We start from the raw sequence: 25,110 nt of genomic DNA on the forward strand, positions 1-25,110 counted from the left end.
ATTATTAATATCGTTTTAATAATAATTAATAATTTATTTTTTTAATTTTTTTAGTCCAGAGAGATGTGGCACTAAAATTATGTTTCCATTATTCAAAATTTTAACACACTGAGCTTAAAATATTTCTTTTAGTTTGGTTAAGAATATATAATCTGCATGATTAATTTCACTGAAATTCCTTCAACTTTACCGAAACGAAAAATGAGAAAAAATAATATGTTATTTAAAAGGGACATCTTGGTGGTCTAAGGAGTATCAAGTGAGTTAGCGTGATAGTCTATCCCAAATTTTATTATATTACAATAATAACTCAAGTGCTGCAAAAGTAAAAAAAAGTAAGAGGTTAGCTTGGTAAGTGTAATTTTCCAAAACTTAGTCTAAATATATGCAGATTTATAAAGTCTCGTATTAAAATAAATAAAACTTAGGTTTAAAGAAATTGAACATTGAAGAATTGAAGAATCTGGAAAAGGGATTTAAACTAAGCCTATTGCTTACAGCATTCAAGATTTATTTGGATAATGAAATAATACAGTTCTACAGATATATTTTTAAATTGATGATCATACCAACACTGTTGGAAGTAACAAATTTTAAGCTAATCTAAATAAAGTTGCATTATAAAATTAAATAAACCTATTACATACAAATAGCTGAACTTAAATTACTGAATATTAAGAGTTCCACTTAAACAGTTCATTATAAATTTTAACCGACTATATGCAAGTTCAGTACCATGAAGGTATGGAATGGTATCTGTTCAAAGAAATAACAAAAATACTAAAGTAAATACTAAGTATAACGAAAACCTGGAAATTAATATAGCTTATAGTGAATACACTCCTGATTCTTTTTAAATGCTACAATTCTATTATTATTTTTTTAATCTAATAATTTAATTATTTCAGATGCGTCTCGGCGTAAAATATATCGCTTGTTGCTCGGATTAGGACGTCATCACTGATACATACGAGTAGGCAAGTTTCAGCCGCTAAAAAAATATGTGCCATTTAACATCTTTTAAGATTTTTAAGACTGCGGTCAAAATATACCAATCAGTAAATCAATATTGGTAATTCACATATTTTCAAGTTTTTTTTGCATTTTACTTTGATTATATTTCCCATTCCAAAATCGTCATACAGGTTACTATTTAGTTATTTATTTTTTTTATTGTAATGTATTCTAGGGAGATCTGGGATAAAAAGCGGACTGTGCTACTTTGGGGAAGTATGTAGACCTCGCTATCGGCCTATTTTAAAGAAAATTCTTACGCAGTGTGAAAGTCATTTCTAAGCCATATTAATATGAGAGGCAAATTTTAGGTTCGAATCAAAGATCTAAAACCTGACAACTCAATTTTATACAAATTCCACCTTATTTTTAGAGACCTTGTTTTGAAGGATTATAATAAATGGAGACGGCCTCCCTCGTGAGTTGAAAAAGAGTTAAGGTTAAGTTGGTACCAGTTGGTGTGTTACTAACTACTAAAATAAAAATTTTCGTTATTATTTCAAATTCCTGGAATTTAGTTTATATTATAGTGGTTACCAGACAAAATATAACAAATAATTCTAATTTTAATAAGAAGAACGAAAAAAGCTGAGAGGAAAGTTAAATAAATCATTTTTTAGGGAAAGCAATCTTCAATACACACCGACATCGCTGACAACATGGTCATCGGTCCAAACGGACCAATACTAATACTGAGCGGTTTGTGACAGCCCATCATCATGAATCTGATCAACATTTTCGAATCATGACATTGTTCAAACCATGTGCTTTCGTAAAGCGCCGTTGCCAAATTAGAACTCTGCAAAGAAACTTTTTAATTAGTTGTCTCTTTGGTAGTAGATAATATTGCCTGCAATACGATTTCGTCAGAAGTCCACGCCAGAAGCATCAACTGACTGCTTACGATAAACACGAAGATAATATTGAACGAGGCATCTTGGCCCTGAAAATCTAAGCTATACGACCTATTTAAAAATTTTCGACCATTTGTGCTGTATTCTCAATCATGGAAATTCTAATTAATGCCTTTTCTTTTCTTATTATAGGAATGACGAAAATTGCTAAATATTACTATATATATTGATTTCAATACCTTTAAATCGTCAAATTATCTGAAGTACAAATTGATATTATAGATTAAATGAAGTTGCAAAAAGACACGGAATGATCATCCGAGTTGTAAAAAATTGCAAATGACAACCAAAAATTCACTTGGTTATACTAATATCGATTTTGGTTTTGTATTTGTGATTTTGGAATCATTTATAAATAGAATTCAATTTTGTGAAATGGTTCTGATTCTTGCCCAAGAAGAGAACTTTTTAAAGAAAACAATCTAGACAGACAAAGTTAAATTTTTTAGAGAGGGCCTGGTTAACAGAAAAAAGGAACATTTCACCATTTCACCATTTCACATGTCACCATTTTAAAAAAATCGTTGTAAATATTTTTAGCATTTAATGTTGCCCTCCTGTACTATTTTCTAAAGATTTTTTGAAGTAATGCATATTTAATGTGACTACTAAACTTTTAGGAGATTTTCACCATTATCTGTCAAATTTTCTAAACCTTTGATGCACCTTTGCACCTTAAGGACTTCGATTTAAAAGCATAAAAATTGACAATTTCGTGCTACCCAAGACAATTTTTATGCTTTTAATTCGAAGTCCTTAATATTTAGGTACAGAAACATGAAGCATAATTTGAAGCGAAGGAGTTTTTAATTATTTTCCAGAAAAATGTTAGAATATTTGCTAGAATACAATACACAATAAGGATTTATCATTTTATAGAGCCAAATAAAACAAGTGCTGAGTTTATAGAAAATACACATTTCTTAGAAATTCACCCAAATATAAACTGTATGAACCAAATTAAACATGTAGGTTTATGCTAATACAGAAATTGGTAGGTATATGACAACAGAAGAGCTTAACGGATGTCTAATATACTAATTTTGAATGTATTGTACGATATGGCATAAAATATTATTTATTATACAAAAGAAGATCAAAAATGAAGAACATTAAGTCTTGTGGAGGAAACTTTCAGGAATTGAAATGGATTCACCCGAAATATAATACATAATGTGTCGATGTTGTTTCATTTGTACTTCAATTTTTGCAAAAGCGTATTGAAATAAGGCAGTTTTACTATTATTATTAGTTTTTATTTCTTAAATAGAATTCTTCTTATCTTGTTCATTTAGTAAATTGCATTTCTTTAACAAGACTTCATTTTTAGTTTTAGTTGGAGTGCACATTTGCTTAGTTTTTCACATTTGCAGCATGATTTCCCGTAATATTCGTCGCTGTTGTGAAATGTCTTTATTATTGTTCTTTTTTATTGGTGAATTTAGGTATTCAATAATACCCTAGTTTTGAAGTAAATGCCCCATTCTGTAATTTACTTCTTAGTTTATTGAACTTTTCTTAATCTGTTTAGATGCAACGTTGTATTGAAATGATGCAAAAAATGTTTAACCGGCAGGCAATATACTACACTGCAAGAAATTCTAATAAGATTGATAGAATTGAAATTGTACTGGTTAAGATAAAAAAACGACATGTTAAAAGCAAATTTAGTTAAAATTTAATTAAAAATTAGGGTGTCTAGGGCTAAGAAGATCACACATTTTATTAAATAATAGCTTTGAACGTAAAGGAAGTCTAAATTCAAATCTCCCTTTGGAATATTAAACTTATACTCAAATAATAGTGCTTTCAATGTAGCTATTTTGGTAACAGTGCGATCCAAATGAGGAACACAAACAATCTATGTATTATTTCTTGGATTGATATTGATCTTATTATTATTCGAGATGCACTACTTACTTCGATCACTTGGTATAAAACAGTAGCAAGTATTGCTGAGGTGATGCTATATTCCAAAAACACTGTACTCTTGAACGAGCGATTTACATCATTGATATAACTAAAACCGTATCGTTAGAACACCTCCATGCCACATTACTCTACCTGCAACCTAATCAAGTCCTGGTGTTTTACGCACAAAGCTCTCAACGTTTCTAACGTCGTCGTGCTCTCATGAAATACGTATTTTTTGTAATTTCTGAAATAGTGCTGGAGGATTTGCAACCGACCCCTAACGTAAATCATTATCGAATTGTAGTAAAGATAAACGGCCGAAGCGTAACAATTGCCCACCATAACCGTTAAAAATTGATGAGCCATCACCCAAATGTGATGCCTGTTTTTGTCGAACGGATACCAGAGTAGCAACGGGGTGGGTTTGTCTCCGACGGCTTCAGCATTTTTAGAAAATTTGTAGCTATTGATAATCGCTAGAACAGCATTCATTAACTTGAAGCGTTGTCAGTAAACTAAGTTTCTACCAATCTCGCATAGGGTGGAGGAAGACACCATGGTGGAGATAAAAAAGAATTTGCTGAAGAGATGACAATATCTAACGTGTCCTTTATAAATTCTAATAACATCTTCATCGTTTATGGAATATAAGCGCGATTCTTCTTCCATAGCTCTACTTAGTAAGTCTCTAGATCTTCCGGACTGGTAGGAAAACACTTTAGCCACTAAAATCACGCAGTAAAGAAGCTTCGACGCTCCTTCGATAGCTGCAAGCAAAAAAGTAAATCAACCATCACCATGTTACAAGTATACTTTTTCTCAAAGTATAACGTCTTGGATTTAGACAGCAATTATAGAAGTAACCTGCCGACGGTCATAAAATACCTTACAGAACATTAGGGATGGACTTCTGAGGTGCCCTTAAAAATCTAATGATTAAAGAGTATATTAATAATTAATTGGTAATTAAATAAACATGTTTAATATATGCAAATTACAATGAGTAAGTTATTGTTCAAAATTTAATTCTGTTTCACTATCAGAGTTATATTCCGGTACTGCATTTTTCCAGCTCTCAACAGGTTTGTTAATTAAAATTAAAAAACATTTTCTTCTCTCACATTTGATTTTACTTGGTGTAACAAATGTTCTATAGGGTTACTACTTGCAAATCAATCTTCCTTTTGCCAATCATGCTGTTGGCTTTTTTAGAGGTTAACTGAAACTGGTCTGCATTCTATTCTGCTCCTGTTTGAGGGACATGAACATTATCTCGAATGACTCGACAAATTTTTTGGTCTAATAAGATTTGATATCCGGTTTCATGTTCGGCAACTACTGATGACTCAATTTGTAGTATGCTTAGTACTCTTTCATATTCTTTTAGCCTAATTGACATTTTTCGACATGTCTCACCAATGTATTCCTTGCCTTATATGCATGGATTCCTGGAATCTACTGGTGTCTCAAATTCAATTTTGTCTTTGATGTATCGAAGAAGTTGATGGATTATGGTTAAGTAGCAAATCTGGTGTGAACATTACTTTGCTTAAGAACTTTTGATGTATGGTCAGTAATATTTTGAATGTAAAGAAGGACCACAGTGGAAAGTGGGGGGTTTCCTTTCAGACTCAATAAGATAGACTATACAATATTCTTGAATTGATTTTTTGTGCTTAAGATTGGAAATCATTAGGTTTTTTTTTCTTTCATCACTACTAACAGCGAGAGTAATGGTGTTTTTGTAAATAAGCAGATTTCTTAAAGCTTAATGTTTAATAAATCTTCCATTTATTAAATAAGCATTTACATTTTTCAAAAATTCTTTTGCATCTAATGAAAAGTGATTTCATTGCGACATAATGGAACAATTAGTTAAATAGTATGATATGTCTCCTTCCTACGAGTAAATTATAAAATAAAAAATAAAATAAATAAAACGATAAGAAAGTCGTAACTACTTCGATACACACTTTACCTAAAGCGCTTACCTGAATTTGCATCGGATCGCAAGAGATCGGGAAGATTGGCAGTCATCAAAGCAGGTATCGAAAACAGTATTACATGTAGAACTATAGAATACGACCGGTACAAAAAATTAACGGATTTGTAGAAGGGAGGTGGATCCTGCCTCCACATTCCGGTCAAAATCATGCTTAGTCTTGCAAAATGGAACAGCTCTTTGCTGTCAGACATATTGGGGAATAAGTTCTCCTCCGACTATCGTCTCGTTTTTAAGTCGACTCTAGCCGACGTGTGTAAAAACTCCCATGTCGCTTGGTGGTCGCCATTAATTATTGAAAGGAAGAACGGAATTCATGGACGTAACATAAATGAAATTAAATGGACAAATGAATTCGTATAACGTGGATATCGACAAGGCTGGCATGTTAGGTTTCTGATAATCTTGAAATGCTAAAGATAGAATGTAAAATAACCGAGGGTTCGTCTGAGTGCGTGTCTATTAATAGAATACATCAAAAACAGCTCAGCTTAGGATTGATATGGTATTAAAAATTCGTTTGAAATAATCCATAACGTTAAAGACATTAAAACTACTCCTAAAGCAATTTAGTTTCCTTTGACGTCCAAAACCTATTTCCTAGCATTCCACCGATTGACGCAATAAACATAATTGACAATATTCTCACTCAGTCAACCCCAATCACACCGAGTAATGAGAAAAGAGAAGTTGAAACAAATGTTTCAGAAACTTATGTAAAAATATGCCTGGTACTAAAAACAAAATGTTTATTCGGGAAGTAATTTTTTTACCGTGCGCTACTGATGACAAAAGACATTACTAGTACAACATCTACGCGTCTTCCAGTATAATTATGTGAAAAAAAGGGGATGTGAACTGGTAATTTTTAGAGAATCGGAGTGTCAAGCCAAGGTGCCCTGTACTTGTTAACCACGGTTGTATTATTACTCTCTACACTTAAATATTCGAAATTCGTAGGTATATCTCCGTTGTGGCTATCGCAATTGAAAGAAAGGAACAACCTATGAAAAAGTAATTCATCTTTAATGATAATAACAATACGGTGTTTTATCTATACGAGATAATTCCTCGAAAAGTAGTAGCAGATTACCTATGACATAAAACCGCACGTGCTAATTAATTTGAGTCAAAAATATTCACCACTTTTTATACAAGGTTTGATAGTTCAAGACCAAGATAAACGCGCAGTCGTCCAAACCTGATTCTTCTATAGTAAAAATAATTATTTACAAAATGTTACACGTATTTCGGCAGCATCAGAAATACAAAGACATTGGACAAACACAATTTTGTTAATTTTTTGAGACCTTGCTTTCGGAGCGTGTTTATAGTATATTATGCAACTAGTGCGATAAACGGCATTTGACTCACGAGTTTATTTGACACGAGCGGAGCGCAGCGGAGCGAGAGTTTAATAAACGAGTGACTTAAAAAGTTTACCGAACATGTTGCATACTATACTTTTTCTACGACCGTTAGTTTTTGGGAACATTTTCGCAAAACAACACGAATGCATTCACTGACATGACCGTCATAATTGACAATCGTCAGAATTCAAAGCCATGGGAAATATGTCCGACGAATATGTCCCGCACGCTAGATCGGTGTGTAATTACGTATTTTACAAACGGAAGTAGAAAAAAGCTTTGTATGTAGTTTTGTGAATTCAGTCCTCTTCGAGGATGGGCGATTTGTTTTATATTATACCCAAAATGTCGGATTTAATACTTGAAAACTTGAAATCACGCATCGAACGAATTTAAAAATCGTATGCTTCAAAATAACTTGTTTCGACTAGATATTATAGTTTTGAAAACAATGTGACAATCGAGTCCGCTTAGATTATGAAAGAAGAAGGTAGAGAAGTTACAAGCGTGAAATTGATTCCTCATTTTTTTTAGCCGGGTTTTGAAACACTGTCACTTGATGGCAGGATGGAGAGAATAATAATTGAAACTTTTTGGAGTCTGGACATTGTTCGAACCATTTGCTTTCGTAAAGAACCGTTGCCAAATTAGAGCTCTGCAAACGGATACCGTTAGATTGATCTGCTTTTTAACGTTAGATCTTTTACCTGTAGAGCAATTTCGTCAGATGTCCACGCCAAAAGCAACAAGTGGTTGCTTACGTAAAATGCAAAAACGGTATTGTACAACGTATCGTGGCCCTGAAAACTTCAACTATATAGCGTCTTAAATGTTATATTTTCTAGGCTATAAATATATATATAAAATATAAATAAAATTCCGCAAAACGGTTGCATATCGTTTTTTGCACAATCCTGGACATAAACATAATAAACATAACTCAAATCTACGCGTTAATACCATATAGCTATGTACTAAAAGCGAGATAAGAATATATTGGAAAGGCGTCGGCCATTTTTGATGAAACCGTTGAAGAAAAAAATTATCAATCAATTTTATCTGTATCTAAGAGATGCTTAATTGACTGATCATTAAAAGAAATGAAATGACAAGTAATGCATGCAAATGTGAAAAGGTACTTAAATGCAACGATCGAAACCTGTCTCTACTACTTACGAATGTGTAATTTAGAAACGGTGGCTTAACATTTTTTAGGTTGACAAGGTGACGAAAAACGACGTGCTACGAAGAATACTTAAAGCATAAGCTCTACTTATGTCCATAACGATAAACAATTCTGCATACTTCGGTCACATTTTAAGAAATGAAAAATGTATATTCTACAATTAATTCTGGACAGCAAAATTGAGGGAAAAAGAGGAACGGCACGAAAACAAATTCAATTGAAGAACCCATTTATAGTACCAGAGGCAGATATAAATTTGAAGAGGTGGTGGCCAAAGTTCAACAACATTGATAGAAAAAGAAGAAAAAGAATGCATTAAGTAACTTTCATTCTTATTTTTGTCTGTAAGTAAGGCTTAATAAACTGATAATCGTCAGTTAATGAAAGTTCTACTTTCTTCGATGACCTGGAATAAAATAGTGGCAAGTATTACTGAACTGCCCATATATTCCAGAAACACTGTATTTTTGAGGGAACGATTAACCTCTTCTACATAACTAAAAATAGATCGTCAGCATAATGCGACAATCCGTATGGTTGCTACTTAATTAAGTCTTGGTGTTTCACACACAATGCTTTCAGCATTTCCAAGGTCGTGAGTCCACCATTGAGTATCGAGTATTTATCATAATTGCTGAAATAGTGCTGAAGTATTCATCACGTGAATCATTATTGAGTTGTAATAAATATTGACGGGAAGGGCGTAAATATTTCCCTCCACAACGGTTAAGAGTTGATGGGCCATCACCCAAATGCGGTGTCGGTTTCTGTCGAACGGGTACCAGAACAACAGAGGAATTTATAATCGCTGGAATAGCATTGGTGTGTTTATGGATCAAACATCTACCTGTCCCACACAGAGTCGAGGAAGATGTCACAATGGAGACGTAGAATAACTTGCTTAATATGTGACAATATCCTGCATGTTCTTGGTAAATTCTAGTGACATCGCCATCGTTTATGGCGCAGATTCGTGATTCTTCTTCTAAAGGTCTGGTGAGTAAATCCTTACTTCGACGAGACTCATATACAAATACCTTAACGGCTAAAATTGCGCAAAAGAGCATTTCCGATGCTCCTTCGATGGCTTGAAAGAAAATTGTCATTAATCGACATCAGTTAGAAGTCAACGGTTTACCTGAAGAGGCTAGGAAAATTGGCAAACATCAATACGGGAATCGAATAAACTATTAAATGTAGAATTACCGAATACGATCGATACATAAAGCTAATCAGTTTAGGAAGGATCGGCAGATCCAGCCTCCACATAGGCGCAACGATCATGCTTAGTTTTGCAAAATAAAACAACATTTTAGGAAGTTGGCATTTGCTGCCCTCCGAGTTTCCGAATTCTAAACGCCATATTATAAAAGTGCGTCTTTTATGGCTGCCGAAATTGATTATTAAAAGTAAGAAGCAGAAACCATAGACGTAGCGTAAATGACAATGAACGCAAAATCAGTATTTGAGTTCAAATACGAATAATAATAGTTATTAATATTATTTATACCTTAAACACAAACCTATAACACAAAAAAATACAAATAAACATTTAATAAATCGACAGAAGCATATATAAATGGTCGTGTCATACCCTTACGTACTATAAAGTTACATAAAAATTTTCTATAAAAAACTACAAAGTGAATACTTATTTACAAGGACAAGATTGCACAGAAATTTCTGAACGCACGTTCCTGATCCGCAAACATAAATTGGTAAATCGATTAAATGAGGGAAACTCGGGCATAATTAAAGGGCGAAAAAAATTCGCAACGGAATGCCAACAATTGTCTCTTGCGGCTTTAGCCTGTAATTTTCCAAAGTGGCAAACACCAAGTTCCGTCTCATTTAAATTTTTAAGCTCAAAGCTTTCCGTTCATATACGTGCTTCTTAAAAAATTGGTTAAAACTATGTGATGGTAAAACGACCACCTTAATGTCAGTTATCATAAGGGAATAAGTTGAATTTTGATGAGGCTGGAGCTGCTGCAGAGCAACTGAGACTACCGAAAAAGCTACCTGGGAGAAAAATTAATTCCTGTGAATTCAATGTCGAAATTTCTACGTTCAAAGTAAGACGGCCTGTCCTGCTAGAGGTCTATGACCACCTATGTAATCAATTATAGCTATATAAGATTTTATTTTTATCTTTATCGTGATGTCATGAGTGTCAATTTTTCAAAGAAACTTCCTCAATCATACTTCAGAGCCTGAACCTGGCTCATAGTCTACTCTGTACCTGCTTGTGAGTAGCGGTGAATTTTGTTTGGTTGGTCACAGATTTCCCGGATTTCTCGTTGGAAGAAGAATTGATTACATGGCAAAATTTCAGTTACATCTAATAAAATTTGACGTCCGAATTGTGCTCGGCAATTGCTGATGATTTTTATCTTGTCTAAAGGTTCTTTCATGTTCTTTCAGCATATTTAATATTTTTCGTCCGATTTCTGCAATGTATTCGTTGCCGCACATGCATGGAATGCTGCGGACTCGGACTTCGAGGCGACCTGTATATATATATATATATATTGGGAAATTTTAACCGACGATTATGTAGTACCAAGAAGGTATTATGGTATTCATTCAAAGAAATAACAGAAATAACGAAAACAAAAAAATCAATGTAATATACACTTAATATATTCCAGTTGTAGCCCCTATTAAACATGTGCCATTTATCATCTTAAACAGTTTGATTTTCATGAAATCAGGAAGCGTGGAAATTTTTTGTATTCGTATTGTTAATACGGTTTTAAAAACTCTTTTTAAAATATATTTTAATAATATTATATTAATGTTAATGTTGAAAATCTATAAATTACATAATTTTTTTAATATGCGGAGTGGTAATCTTTAAAATATACATTTTTTGCGTAGTTTACTTTCATTGTAATCTATTGTATTAAAAATAAGAAACAAATTAAGCTATTTTTAATAATTTAATAGTAATTTTTAATCCTTTTTGTTTTAAAGGTACTTCCACAGACTACTATAATTCTATTTACAAACTTAGTCGGAGGAATCCAAAAATTTAGTAAATAGTATAATTTTAATCCCATTCAAACAAATATTATCATCCGTCTTGAAATAATCACACATGTTCATTCCGAAATCGTCGACAAAAATGATCAAAACCTGGTTGGTTTCTCTCTGCGATAACAATATACTCGTGCCATTCTTGGATTAGGATGTCATCACTGATATGTACGAGTACGCAAGCTTTAGCCGCTAAAATAAAAATAGGTTAATGTGTTATTTACCATTAACTTCCCTTATAATGATGATTTCGTATTTTTTTTGAAAATTGTTGTTTATCCACATTAAGATTTTCTTAAGGTTAAGTACAGGTCTAAATCAATATTCTTACATACCGATAATGCGGACAACATGGTCATCGGTCCAAACGGACCAATGCTAATACTGAGCGGTTTGCGACAGCCCATCATCATGATTCTGATCAACATTTTGGAGTCTGGACATTGTTCGAACCATTTACTTTCGTAAAGCGCCGTTGCCAAATTAGAGCTCTGCAAATAGATAAGGTTCGATTAAAAGACTCTTTTACACTAGATGTTTTACCTGTAAAGCAATTTCGTCAGATGTCCACGCCAGAAGCATCAACTGGTTGCTTACATAAAATGCAAATATACTATTGTACATCGTATCGTGACCCTGAAAACTTTGACTGCTCTGCGTCTTAAATTTTACATTTTCTAGGCTATAAAAGGAAAACTCGGCAAAACGGTTTATAAAATATGGTTTTATTTAAATAATAAAAAATTGATCGATTGCTCTTGCGCATATTTGCACATTTCATATCATTTTTATTTTTTTGGATAATACGTAAAACTCCAACCGTTTTTTATACACTCCAGGATATAAACACAATAAATATCAGCTCAAATATATTATACTTAAGGAACAGCATGACATCAGACATCAATCACAATCGAAAATTTACAATTTAAAAGAGTAACGCAAAACAGATATTAGGGATATTGGCTTCAGATAGAGAAGGAAAACCGAAGAAGAATTGAAATGACACGTAATGCATGCAAATGTGAAAAGTTACTTAAATGCAATGATCTAGACCTATCAGTACTACTTACGAATGTGTAACATAGAGACGCTCGCTTAACGTTTCTTAGGCTTACAAGGTGATAAACAATGCTTAACGGATAAGCCCTACTTACCACCATGAAGACAAGAAAGGCTGCGTGCTTTGGTCACATTTTTAGAAATGAAAGATGTAGTATTCTACAGTTAATACTGGACGGCAAAATTGAGGGAAAAAGAGCAACGAAGCGTAGAACAATTCAATTGAAGAACCTATTCAGACTACCAGAGACAGATATAAATTTAAAAAGGTGGTGCCCTACGTTCAATAACACTGATAGAAGGAGAAGAATGCGTTAAGTAACTTTTCCATCTCATTTTTTCCGTATGCAAGCCTCTCTTGCTGATCATTGTCAGTAAATGAAAGTACTACTTACTTCGATGACGTGGTATAAAATAGTGGCAAGGATTATTGAACTTCCCAAGTATTCCAGAAACACTGTATTTTTGAGGGAACGATTAACGTCTTCTACATAACTAAAAATGTATAGTCAGCATAGTTCAGTTATTTACCAGTATGGTAGTTACTTAATTAAGTCCTGGTGTTTCACACACAAAGATTTCAGCGTTTCCAAGGTGGTCAGCCCACCATTGAGCATCGAGTATTTATCATAGTTTCTGAAATAGTGCTGAAGTATTCGCAAACGACTCCTCACGTAAATCATTATTGAGTTGTAGTAAACAATGACCGGAAGGGCGTAAACATTTCCCACCACAACGGTTAAGAGTTGATGGGCCATCACCCAAATGCAGTGTCGGTTTCTGTCGAACGGATACCAGAACAATAGAGGAATGGGCATGTTTCCCACTGCATCACCATTTTTAGAGAAGCTATAACTATTTATAATAGCTGGAATAGCATTGGTAAATATACAAAAATATTAATAGACCAAACATCTACCTGTCCCGCACAGAGTCGCCGAAGACGTCACAGTGGAGATGTAGAATAACTTGCTTAATATGTGACAATATCTGACGTGTTCTTTGTAAATTCTAGTGACATCGCCATCGTTTATGGCGTACAAGCGCGATTCTTCTTCTAAAGCTCTGGCGAGTAAATCCCTACATCGATGTGACTCGTATAAATATACCTTAACGGCTAAAATCCCACAATAGAGCATTTTCGAAGCTCCTTCGATGGCTTGAATGAAAATTGTCACGTCGAAATCAGTCAGAAGTAAACGGCTTACCTGAATTTATATCAGTTTGCAACAGGCTAGGAAAATTGGCAACCATCAAAATGGGCATCGAATAAACCATTAAATGTAGAATTACGGAATACAATTGGTACATGAAAGTAATAAATTTAGGAATAGGTGGCAGATCCAGTCTCCACATAGACGCAACAATCATGCTTAGTTTTGCAAAATAAAACAGCATTTTATAAATTTCGCCGTTCCTGCTCTCCGAGTTTCCGGAGTCTAAACGCCATGTTATAAAAATGCGCCTTTTATGACAGGCGCTATTAATTATTAAAAGGAAGGAGCAGAAACCATAGACGTACAGTAAAAACTGATTAAAACTACAACGATTTTTACTGTTTCAGCTTCTGATAATATCGAGATAAAAATAATATGTAATGTAGTAGAACTAGAAGAATTTCGAACCTGAAGGATAAATTTCTTTATGGTATAATATTTAAATGGGCAATGCATTTATGCAAAAGGTGAGTGAACACAGAAAAGACTCCGGAACGGCTTTAATTTCACTTGATTACTAATTTACGTTCTCTCAGCTTATTTGCAGCAACGAGGTGGTATGAATGCTCAATGTTGACCAACATGCTGCCAGCTGCGGCGACCAATTGCTAACTTTCCCCGTTTTCTTCAGCGTTTTACATTTAGATGGGTCATTTGATTTTCTTCTTTTGGAAGTTCGAAAATTTCGAGTGCCAGGTTGAATTTTACTTATTGAGGAATTTATTTAGGAAAGCTTCATTTTCACAGCTGACGTCTACCATAAAAAATTCCTAACCATGTCAAACTATTATCCCGAGGAACTTATTAGAGTGCCTTCAATGGAGCTCGTCGATGATTTCGTAGTAAACTTCCTTACTCTGCGCTAGCACACAAATTTCCTTCCTCCCAGGCCCCCACTGCCCAAAATTTTTGGCTTCTATAAAAACCACTTATTTCGAATTCCATTGCCTTTATTTGAGATTTATCCCATGTTTTGATTGGTTATATGGAGAATATTAACAAATTCCAAAAACTTCGAACATATTGCAGCGACCAGCTGATAACTTCCTTTTTTCGTTTTAATTGTCATCGATGGTCTTTATTCACCTGTTCCATAATTTTCGCATTTGTGATGGGATACTCTTAGCATAGATAAAGTCTTGCCTTGTCATCGAGGTTGCTTTTAGAATAGACAAAACCTAACCTTCCGTCCTTCTCCGTCATGTTTCAAGTTTAGATTTTGATTACAATTAAGGAATATCATTAGGTCACAATTCTTGCAATAACTTTCATTTCGGGATCCCACTCATGGCATAAGAAAATTGTCAAAGCGCGCTACTGACGAAACGGCATTATTGACATGTACTCGTCTTCCCCTATAATTATGTGAAAAAGGGGGATGTGGCAGAAAATCCGAGTATCAACGTACGGTGCCCTGTAGTTTGTAAACCACACATGTGTTACACAGAAATTACAGATTTGCAACTCTTGGCTTGTGGTTATCGGGGGTTGAACGCGTGAGACAATAGAATACCTATTATGAATTATCTATTAAGACAGTTTAGAAGAGATGTCCAGATTACAGTCAAATACTGTTAGCACTATAGCAGCGACTTTTCATGATTTTTTTGAAAATGTGTATAGAAACAGCATCCAATATCCGACCAGATCATGAAATCGGCATTATCTCGAAAACGGTAAGAGTTGTTAATTCGGTTAAATGAGATAAAAGCTGCTCACTTTGTTGAACCTATAACGTGATTCGTTTGGAAAATAATTTTGCTTTGGGAAAACAGTTTTATTTTTGCATCGGTTTATCTTCAAAATTTGCACTACATCCAATGCTGCGAAATCTTTTCAAATGAAACGTTCTGTTATTATGCTATAATGTGTTTACTTTTATCTGTGCATTTACTAAAGTGCGCGAAAAAAAGTGTGGATGGAAGTTTCTTAAGTGAAATAAATAATCAATGTTTTGTTATAAATATTACATTTAAGATTTCTGTATTTTAACCTAGTCCGTGGTATATTTACAAATGGCCTGTGCCACAAATTAATAAATAAATAAATTGATAAATAAAATGAAAAAAAAAACATTTTTTTACCTCCTTACTTTTAACAAGTCATAGTCTCCCAACTTCTGTATAATGTAATGTAATGGTAAATATTTTTCATGACATTCAAGCAAACAACATTTGTATTTAAAACTTTTCTATATAAACTAACCAAAACTATTTCTTCTATTAGCACAATGTTATAATAAGAAGATATTTTCTTTCCTCCATGTTGTTCAAAAGTTACGTACAATTTTTGACACAGCATCTAAAGCCAATGCTGATACACACTGTATATGAATATTAACAAATTTGCATTTTTTAGAGCCCCAGGTAAAAGTTAATTATTGTAATGGAAATTTTGTCTATAATTTACTAATTGCCAATTAAGTTAATGCTTGTGGGGTCGGCTCATAAGGTTTTTTATTAATATAAAGATATAAAATTAATAATTTCCTGGTTACAGAAAGTGTGGACCATATAATGGGTGTTTTTTCGATGTATAGAACTTTAAGTTGGCATTACTGTTCAAGATGGCGATCGATTTAACAGCTGTCAAGTGATTTATTCTCAGTTTGGTTTGGCAATTCATCATGAATAGACTCACGCCTGAACAACGCATGCAAATAGTGCAATTTTATTTCGAAAATAACGGTTCTGTGCGGAATACGTATCGCGCACTACGTCCATTTTATCGTCGACAAAATCGTCCATCAGAGCAGTTAATTCGATTAACCATGGAACGTTTTCGCACCACGTTTACTCTTATTGATAACTCGCATCCTCAGAGACGCCGTACGGTGCGTACACAAGAATCTATGACTGCTGTAGAGCGTAGCATTGAGAAAGACCCGAATGAGTGCATCCGCCATCGAGCACAAGAATTGGATCTGTGTCCATCCACTTTATGGAAGATTTTGCGGAAGGATCTTGGTTTACATGCTTACAAAATCCAACTCGTGCAAGAATTGAAGCCAAACGATCATCAAGTAAGGCGTACATTCGTCGAATGGTTCCCGATTTTCATAAGAGAATTTTGTTTAGCGATGAAGCGCACTTCTGATTGAATGGCTACGTTAACAAACAAAACTGCCGCATTTGGAGCGAAGCTAATCCTCAAGTGTATGTCGAAACACCGTTACATCCAGAAAAACTGACGGTTTGGTGTGCTTTGTGGGGCTGATGGAATCATTGGTCCGTACTTCTTCAAAAACGATGATGGCCAGAACGTTACAGTCAATGGTGATCGGTATAGAGCTATGATTACTGACTCTTTCATTCCTGAATTGAATAACAATGATGTCCAGGAGATGTGGTTTCAACAAGACGGCGCAACATGTCACACAGCTCGTGCCACAATCGATTTATTGAAAGACACGTTTGGTGACCGCCTAATTTCACGTTTTGGACCCGTGAATTGGCCTCCAAGATCTTGTGATTTAACACCGCTAGACTACTTTCTGTGGGGCTATGTAAAGTAATTGGTCTATGCGGATAAGCCACAAACGCTTGACCATTTGGAAGACAACATTCCGATGTTATTGCCGATATACGACCACACATGTTGGAAAAAGTCATCGAAAATTGGACGTCCAGATTGGACTAAATCCGCGCCAGCCGTGGCGGTCATATGTCAGAAATCATATTTAAAATGTAATGCCACAAGATTATCTTTCGGATAAATAAAATTCATGCCAATCGAATAATCCATCGTTGTTTTATTGCAACTTAAAGTTCTATACATCGAAAAAAAAACACCACTTAAAATGGTGACATGGTTGGACACCGTCGGACGAATGGATGTAATGTTACCCATTTATTTCTCAAACTAAATCATAGATAACGAGTGAAGAAGATTTTAAAACATAAAATTTTCTTTGTTATATGCTATTTTATTGTGATTTTCGCCATGTGTAACTTGTTTTTGTTTGGATAAATTTTAAAGAAATATACCATTACCATCTAAATAACATGTCATAGCCTTAAAATTTTTATTCAATTTTATACATGGTATATAAGGTTAGGTCAAAAAGCGATGGAACCCAACGTTTCATTGAGACTAATATGGATTTTTCAAAGATATCATTTAAAGTCAAAATAACTCTACACTTATTTATCACTTCATTGATTTTAAAAAAGATATTTTAGTTTTTTTATTTTCCCTAAAATGGAATATATGTTTACTAAAAAAAAACGATATTGCACCGTCTACTTATTGATATGTTTACTCTCCAATGGTGGTTTTTTAATTATAAAATATACCTAGAAACTCTATTACCTGATATCAAACAAAAAAGTTGACTTAAAAAGGATCTAATATATCCTTAATAGATTTGTTTTGCCAAATATATGTATCTCAATAAGAATGGCCACGACAAAGATAGGATAGTACAAAACTTCTCTATTAATAATTACAACTTTGAACGGGTAAAACAATTCAAATACCTGACGCAAGTATTTAGGAAGACAATGATATCCCGAAACAAATAAATACAAGGGTCCAAGCTAAAAACAAGCACATGCCCCTTTGGTGTTCAAGGTTTAATGACGTTATCAAAGGAACTGCAACCACAAAAACTACACTAAGAACGACTAAAGATATTTGAAAGGAAGGTGCGGAGTAAAATATTCGGCTCAACCAAGCAAGAAGCAACAGGACAATACCGAATATAAACTAACGAGAGGTGTCTACAGATGGTGATATAATGAGCGTAGGAAAGGTCAGAAAATTACAGTAGTCAGAAAAATACCAGGCAACAGATTGACAAATCTAGTGTGGTGAGTGAGTAATGGTGGGGAGTGATAACATTGGAAAGGCCATGGAAAAAGGAAAATGCATGTAGTAAACTCTGCAAAATTCACCCAGAGTTGTGAAGTCAAAGAAAGAGAGAAAGAAGTGATTAAAATTAAATGTAAGGTTTCAACAAGACAAAATTTATTTACTCTAAGGTAGCGTTATTGACAATGTTTTCTATTTCAAGGCACATTTGAGAAATGTAACACAACCAAAAAATAATTTAATAATTTTGGTTAACTTCTTAATGAAGGTAACATTCGATTTTAGTAAAAAATGCGAAAACTTAAAATGACTTATTAAAAAGAGTAGACAAATACCAAAAATTTAGTCAGTCCTATAAACTAAGAAGAAAAGGCGTTTTGATTTAAAGGTGGATTTGATTCAATAATCTTGTGATATTACAAAAGCAGCCGAATTTTTGCAGTCAGATTAGGACGTCATCACTGACATATAGGAGTACGCCAGTTTTAGTCGCTAAAATGGAAACATGCATATTAACAAAAATGTTTAAGTTTTTCTATTGTGAAAAAAAGTAACTTGGCTAAGGTTGTTATTTGTTTTTATTTTGTAGAATAAATATCGTATTATCCAAATAAATGGTTCTATCCAACCGCCATCTTAAACTGTCACTGTCATCACGTATTATAACAATCGATCACTCGGAAATACAGTTTAAAATAGTGTTGAATAATTCTGAAATAGTGGCGTTTAACATGTTTTAGGATAGAAACACCATTGGGGCACATTTATTTCGCTTTTTACATACCGACATAGCCGACAACATAGTCATCGGTCCGAACGGTCCTATGCTAATACTGAGCGGCTTGCGACAACCCATCATCATGATTCCGATCAGAACTTTCGACTCTTGGCTTTGATCGAACCATTTGCTTTCGTAAAGCGCCGCTCCCAAACTGGAGCTCTAGAAGCAGGAAACTTCGACTTGATTGTCTCTTTGTTGTTAGATAATTTTGCCTGTAACGCGATTTCATCAGAAGTCCACGCTAGGATCATCAACTGAATGCATACGACAAATGCGAAGATGCTGTTGAACAATGTGTCTTGGCCCTGAAAAGTTTTTGCTATAAGGTCAGACAAGTTGTAAGATTTTGCATGGATTTGCATTCTTTTTTAGCCATATTTAACATGTGTATTGAAAAATTCTGGAATGTTACATCGAACCGCAAAGGAATTGTGGTGTATTGTGTGAAGAAATTCGAAAGGAATTCCACGAAATGGCGGTGTATCCATCCAACAATGTTAGTTAAATGGTTTTGACACTATTATAAATAATGTTCACCCAAGTCAAACTGGGAATACAGTGTGCCTAATATAGCCAATGTATTTCAAAGGGGAGAAAGTGACACAACGTTGCCAAGAAACCCAGGTTCGGTTCAGCCCAAAAAATACCTGCCTATCATTTTAAATCCATATAAATAAACATGCTAATACAAATATATGTTTTGAATTTGTAAAATAGGAAAGAAAAGCTGAATAGTGTCAGTGTTTTAGGGCAGGTATATTGGATTTGTTTAGAGAGGTATTGATGACTGGAATGAGCAAATTTTTTTGGATTGATTTGATTGAATAAAAGATATAGATAGAGCTGCTGAAAGTTGCCCTCGCATAAAGAAATAGAATAGAATAGAATAGAATAGAATAGAAATAAAATTAGAGTAATTATATAACATGTCATAGAAAAAAACGAAAAGGAAATGTGGTCCGCTGATAATCTCCAAGAAAGCGTAAATGATCCTATTATTAGCGTAAATTCTGGCTACAGAACGACATTGACATTTCCGGTCTGGACCAAGAATAAATAATTTAACGTAAAATTCGGTAATCTAAAACTGTTGAGATAAAATTTGGAGCAAACAACACACTTTGCCTGAAAGATGTATAAATAAATTTGTTGTAACTTTTAAAACAAGAGAGAAATTAATCCATATCGTAAAAAATTAAACCTTTTAATATAGATTGATCTCAGAACATAAAAGCGAATTCTGATTTTCACCATCGAATTGCTCTCAAGAAAACGAAAAGGCCAAAAAAAAACAAAAAACCATTCGGGGCCGTCTTTTTCAGTAAGGCATGAACATTTGGGTAATTTGGATCTCAGAAACTATGCGGGTTATTAATTTGGTAAATCCATCTTGAATTAACTTCAAACAAAAATATAATAAAACAGTGAGAGCGGACAACTCTATCAAAAAAATGTCTACCTTTTAAAGCTAAACTTTATTTTTATTTAGCACTTTTTGACGAACATTTTAAAAATAAAGTCATAGTTTGAGTTGATGGTTTATTTTTTAAATTAACAGCTATAATTCCTAAACACTGTTTAACAAACGAAAGCAGTTGGAGAAAGCACACTCTATCCAAACCATTTTACTTCTGATCGACTAGTTCTTCATCATGCCGCTAGTGTTATGTTGCTTTTTGATATGAAGAAATTGATTGATAAAAAAATTGAAGAAAATACTCTATTACAACAGTATTTATTCTTAAATCTATGGATATGTCACCAATTTAAGTTTAGTTGTATAAGAGCTGTCAATTTAAAAGAGTTTTGAATCATCCCCCATCATTGAGCATTGAATCATCCCTAAACAAAGACATTGATATTTGGAACATATTTTCCACTACCTTCTTTTGCCAACTTAGGTAATAAACTGCCTTTATTATTAGTCCACAAAGAAAAATTAATGCTGCAATAATTTGTACTAAAACCCGTTTTCAAAAAGTTGAGGTTTTTGAGCATAGGCATCAAACTTCACTACTTACTTGGACGACTTGGTATAAAATTGTAGCCAGTATTACTGAAATGACATTGTATTCAAAAAATACTGCATCTCTGACGGAGCAATTAACGTCATTTATGTAACTAAAACTATATTGTTAGCAAGCTACAGTAATATTTTTATAGGACCGCTACTTAATTAAGTCCTGGTGTTTCACACACAGCACATTCAACATTTGCAAAGTTGTCAGCCTGCCACTGAGTGCGTATTGAGGATAGTTTCTGAAATAGTGCTGGAGTATTCGCAGGCGACTCCTCACGTAAATCATTACTGAGTTGTAGTAAACGTTGTTGGGCAAAACGTAGCAGCTGGCCACGAGGATAGATATGAATTGATGAACCATCACCCAAATGTGGTACCGGTTTTTGTCGAACGGGTACCAGAACAACAGAGGGGTGGGCTTTTCTCCGACTCCGTCGACGATTTTCGAAAATTTGTAGCTATTGACAATCGCTGGAACGGCCATTAGTAAAAATAAGAAAATGTTTGTGGACCAAGTGTCTACCAATGGCACACAGAGTCGAGGAAGAAAGTATACTGGAGATGTAGAATAGTTTGCTCAACATGTGACAAAATCTGACGTGTTCCTTGTAAATTCTAGTGACGTCGTCGTCGTCTATATCATACAAACTCGACTCTTCTTCTGTCGCTTTTGCTAATAAATCTCTACATTTATTTGACTGATAAGAATACGCCTTCACAACTAAAATCATGCAGTAGAGCATTTTGGATGCTCCTTCGATAGCTTGAATTTAAATAATCGGTAATCGACATCCAGCATGCAAGAAGTAAATGGCTTACCTGAATTTGGATCGCTGTTCAAAAGACTGGGAAAATTGACAGCCATCAAAGCCGGTACCGAACACAAAATTGCACGCAGAACAACAGAATACAATTGGTACATTAAATTAGCAAATTTGGAAAGAGGCGGTCGATCCAGCCTCCACATACAAACGACCGTCATGCTTAGCTTTGCAAAATGGAACAACCTCATCCTCTCAGACATTTTGCGAAAATAATTATGTCGTACTTGTGTTAGAGCTTTTAAAACGATCGCAGGATATATGTAAAGAAACGCACCCTTTGAGGTCGTCGTCATCAATTATTAAGCAGAAACCATAGACGTAGCATAAATGCCAATGCCATCAATAATACTCTAAGATTCTCTTCGCTTCTAGTAACTTTAAAATTAGGTCGGATAATGAAATTCTCGAAGCCTCCATTTAATTATTTATTACTATCTTCTTAGGCCTAATTTTCCAAATTATGACCTCAAAAAATTATTGCCAATTTGTTTTGGAGCGATATTGTTGCCGTCCGCTACTGACGAAACGACATTACCGCCATCTACACGTATAATTATGCGAAAAGTGGTAATTCCTAGAGAATCCGAAAGCCAGCCTACAGTGCCCTGTAGTTGTAAACCGCAGGTGTATTATTATCAACATTTAAATAATTGAAATCCTTGGCTTGCGGTTACTGGGGTAGAAAAAGAGGGTTGCCAGAACTTGGTGAATCGTTTATGAGCGCAGTTTAAAAGAATGACCAGTTTGTATTAAATGCCTTTATATGAAGTCAACAAATTGTTATTGACACATCATTGGCGCTTGTATTTTTAAGACTTATTGGACGTGTGTGTATACCAACGATATCGTTTTGTTTTAAAGTTGTGGTGTCGGTGAAATAAGAGAGAAATTGTGCATTTTTAGAAAATTATAAAATTCCGGAACTAAAAACGACACTTGTATGGATTCTATTATTAATTAATGTTCACGTCACTGTTTTTGCAAAATTTACCCAAAAACTAATGGTATGCAAGACATTTATAATGTTTTATTTACTTTATCATTGTTGAGAACATATTAATTAAGGTAAACATTCATCCAAGAAAAAGATTCCTATCGTAGATGAGCTTGAACAAAATACTCCATCAAGAAACGATGAGAATATGAAAAAATCGTCGAAATTACAGCCGTAAAAAAAAATTCTTTAGGCACTGTTCAACTGATTTAAACTGATTGAAACGTTTAAAAAGAATTGACACCGGAGGAATCCACAAGATTTGTAAATAGTATTACAGTATTCTGTGCTTAGTGCACGGATTCTGCAAATTCTATGTGTGCATTTTGCTAATTGGATGTCTCATCCAAAGATGCGCGAGAAGCTCGCAACAAATCAAACATAAATATCGGTATGCGGGTTTCTTCATTCTCTTCCAATAAATACACATAAAGGAGCAATGTTCAAATTTCAAAATTAGGGAATTTTAAGTTAATCAATTTAAGGGAACGACAAAATCAAACACAGGTTGATGTACGACTAGTTTTATTTCGCGTTTGGTGGAAAAAGTAAGAAAGAGACATAAAAAAGAATGTGGCGCTGAACAATAAGAAATTTCTGTAAAAACAAATCAATTTCTGCAAAATAAGTCAGAATTTCTGACTAAGGGCTCTCGTAAGGGACATTGGGAATCGAAACGTCAGATATACAGGGTGATTCATAAGAAATGGACGATCTCTAAACTGGAGGTAATAAACACCAAAATATTATGAAGTATTTTTTATTACTATTAGCAACATTTTTATTGTCAACTATTGATTATTTGTTGCTCCCAGTAGGTACGGCTGGTCTCCTAAAGAACTGATACGACTCTTCAAAAGCACTTTTGTTCAAAGTTTTGAGAAGTCCCACCATGTCGTTGTCATGCGAACTTCATTGTTTTCATATTTCTAATACTGTCACTGTCAAATAAAAACAAATTGTCAGTGTTGTCACAAATAAGGTGGAGACAGGGAGAAACGTTTGAAAGGAAAAAGGGATCTGACAGACAGTTAGTTCAGTTCAAGGCGCTTCGTCGGATAGTCGAGGATGACCCGGATGATTTTCAGAGCAGTAAAACCACAGTTTATCTAAGAATTAAGCCATCACAAGTACAAGACAGGAAAAAACCGCATTCACTCCCCAAGGGAAGCAAGCACGGCTTATTGCCGCTCTTAATTATCAAACACAAGAACGGCAGTTTTGCGATGGCGTCATAGTTTCCAATGACAAGATCTTTAGTCATCCGGAGGAATGGGAGTGGTATGGCGGATCGAATGAAGATTTTTTGGTCCAATTTATCCTGAAATATTGCAGAACAGTATAGCACCGCTTTATCCAGAAAATAATTATATTTTCCAATAAAAAACTGACCTGTTCAAACTGCAAACATCGTGACGCAATGACTCCAAGTTGCAAATATTAAAACCATGGCCAAGTAACAGTTGTGACATCAACCCAACTAAAATATATGAGGGATAATGAAAAACGGCTGTATCGAAGAAATTTTTTGCCTTAAAACAGCGAGGAGATATGGCAAGCTATTCATGAAGTATGCAAATAATTTTCTCTTAAAGAAAACTTCACAACTCCTTTTATGATCATGAGCCGAACACTTCAAGCTGTAATAGATGCGGATGGCGATTGCATAAAATATTAACTTAAAATTTGTTACGATTCTTGCATTTACCCAAACCTAATTATTTTTACGTTGTTTATTAAAAAGTTACAAATTATCTTTGTATTTTTAAAGTAAATAAAAGTTGACCCTGTTTAGTTTAGATGTTTTTTAATGAAAAAACTTACGAGAACAACCAACGATAAACAATAAAATTGAATAAAATTCTGAATGCTCTAATACCCATATAAGCTTAATATACATTTTTGCAAGACATTTTCACAAATTTACCAAAAAGGATGTCTCCCACTACTCGCAATAATTT

At 34.1% G+C, this 25,110-nt stretch overlaps 3 protein-coding genes across 8 annotated transcripts; all 3 read right to left on the reverse strand.

Annotated features, from left to right (window-relative positions):
- Nucleotides 1-343: 343 nt before the first annotated feature.
- Nucleotides 344-6,028, reverse strand: LOC132706346 (uncharacterized). The gene is made up of 7 exons (XM_060677629.1): nucleotides 5,834-6,028; nucleotides 4,370-4,609; nucleotides 4,000-4,318; nucleotides 3,849-3,948; nucleotides 1,865-1,957; nucleotides 1,658-1,813; nucleotides 344-991 (listed from the first exon to the last, which is right to left on the reverse strand). Exons 1-7 carry the CDS (start codon nucleotides 5,994-5,996, stop codon nucleotides 947-949), a joined length of 1,116 nt encoding a protein of 371 aa, XP_060533612.1. The 5' UTR covers nucleotides 5,997-6,028; the 3' UTR covers nucleotides 344-946.
- Nucleotides 6,029-11,255: 5,227 nt separating this feature from the next.
- LOC132706572 (odorant receptor 94a-like) lies at nucleotides 11,256-14,198 on the reverse strand. Of its 4 annotated transcripts, none has more exons than XM_060677961.1 (7): nucleotides 13,710-14,198; nucleotides 13,421-13,618; nucleotides 13,048-13,369; nucleotides 12,897-12,996; nucleotides 11,983-12,099; nucleotides 11,775-11,930; nucleotides 11,256-11,631 (listed from the first exon to the last, which is right to left on the reverse strand). In XM_060677961.1, exons 1-7 carry the CDS (start codon nucleotides 13,897-13,899, stop codon nucleotides 11,587-11,589), a joined length of 1,128 nt encoding a protein of 375 aa, XP_060533944.1. In that variant the 5' UTR covers nucleotides 13,900-14,198; the 3' UTR covers nucleotides 11,256-11,586. The 4 variants fall into 4 exon arrangements, with proteins under 4 accessions (XP_060533944.1, XP_060533942.1, XP_060533941.1 ...); XM_060677959.1 differs by having other exon boundaries at nucleotides 11,983-12,075; nucleotides 13,421-13,660; XM_060677958.1 differs by having other exon boundaries at nucleotides 13,421-13,660.
- Nucleotides 14,193-22,481, reverse strand: LOC132706571 (odorant receptor 30a-like). 3 transcript variants are annotated; one of them, XM_060677956.1, is made up of 7 exons: nucleotides 22,151-22,475; nucleotides 21,855-22,094; nucleotides 21,484-21,802; nucleotides 21,333-21,432; nucleotides 19,524-19,616; nucleotides 19,315-19,470; nucleotides 14,193-19,022 (listed from the first exon to the last, which is right to left on the reverse strand). In XM_060677956.1, exons 1-7 carry the CDS (start codon nucleotides 22,446-22,448, stop codon nucleotides 18,978-18,980), a joined length of 1,251 nt encoding a protein of 416 aa, XP_060533939.1. In that variant the 5' UTR covers nucleotides 22,449-22,475; the 3' UTR covers nucleotides 14,193-18,977. The 3 variants fall into 3 exon arrangements, with proteins under 3 accessions (XP_060533939.1, XP_060533940.1, XP_060533938.1); XM_060677957.1 differs by having other exon boundaries at nucleotides 14,193-19,470; nucleotides 21,855-22,052; nucleotides 22,151-22,481; XM_060677955.1 differs by having other exon boundaries at nucleotides 14,193-19,470; nucleotides 22,151-22,477.
- Nucleotides 22,482-25,110: the final 2,629 nt, after the last annotated feature.

Source organism: Cylas formicarius, unplaced genomic scaffold (genome assembly GCF_029955315.1).
Source record: "Cylas formicarius isolate icCylForm1 unplaced genomic scaffold, icCylForm1.1 PGA_scaffold_8__14_contigs__length_24414737, whole genome shotgun sequence".
Classification (NCBI taxonomy): domain Eukaryota; kingdom Metazoa; phylum Arthropoda; class Insecta; order Coleoptera; family Brentidae; genus Cylas; species Cylas formicarius.

What these genes read in the sequence shown, in the direction of transcription:
- LOC132706346 (XM_060677629.1), bottom strand. Translation starts at nt 5,996, where the DNA reads ATGATTTTGACCGGAATGTGGAGGCAGGATCCACCTCCCTTCTACAAA. An exon ending in GCGATCCGATGCAAATTCAG is followed by an intron (nt 4,610 to 5,833) that starts GTAAGCGCTTTA and finishes TTTTGCTTGCAG; the next exon opens with CTATCGAAGGAGCGTCGAAG. An exon ending in TTTTATACCAAGTGATCGAA is followed by an intron (nt 1,958 to 3,848) that starts GTAAGTAGTGCA and finishes TTAGATTTTCAG; the next exon opens with GGCCAAGATGCCTCGTTCAA.
- LOC132706572 (XM_060677958.1), bottom strand. Translation starts at nt 13,899, where the DNA reads ATGCTGTTTTATTTTGCAAAACTAAGCATGATTGTTGCGTCTATGTGG. An exon ending in GGCGACTCTGTGCGGGACAG is followed by an intron (nt 13,370 to 13,420) that starts GTAGATGTTTGG and finishes ATGCTATTCCAG; the next exon opens with CTATTATAAATAGTTATAGC. An exon ending in CTGACGAAATTGCTTTACAG is followed by an intron (nt 11,931 to 11,982) that starts GTAAAACATCTA and finishes ATCTATTTGCAG; the next exon opens with AGCTCTAATTTGGCAACGGC.
- LOC132706571 (XM_060677955.1), bottom strand. Translation starts at nt 22,448, where the DNA reads ATGACGACGACCTCAAAGGGTGCGTTTCTTTACATATATCCTGCGATC. An exon ending in GAACAGCGATCCAAATTCAG is followed by an intron (nt 22,095 to 22,150) that starts GTAAGCCATTTA and finishes TTTAAATTCAAG; the next exon opens with CTATCGAAGGAGCATCCAAA. An exon ending in CTGATGAAATCGCGTTACAG is followed by an intron (nt 19,471 to 19,523) that starts GCAAAATTATCT and finishes TCCTGCTTCTAG; the next exon opens with AGCTCCAGTTTGGGAGCGGC.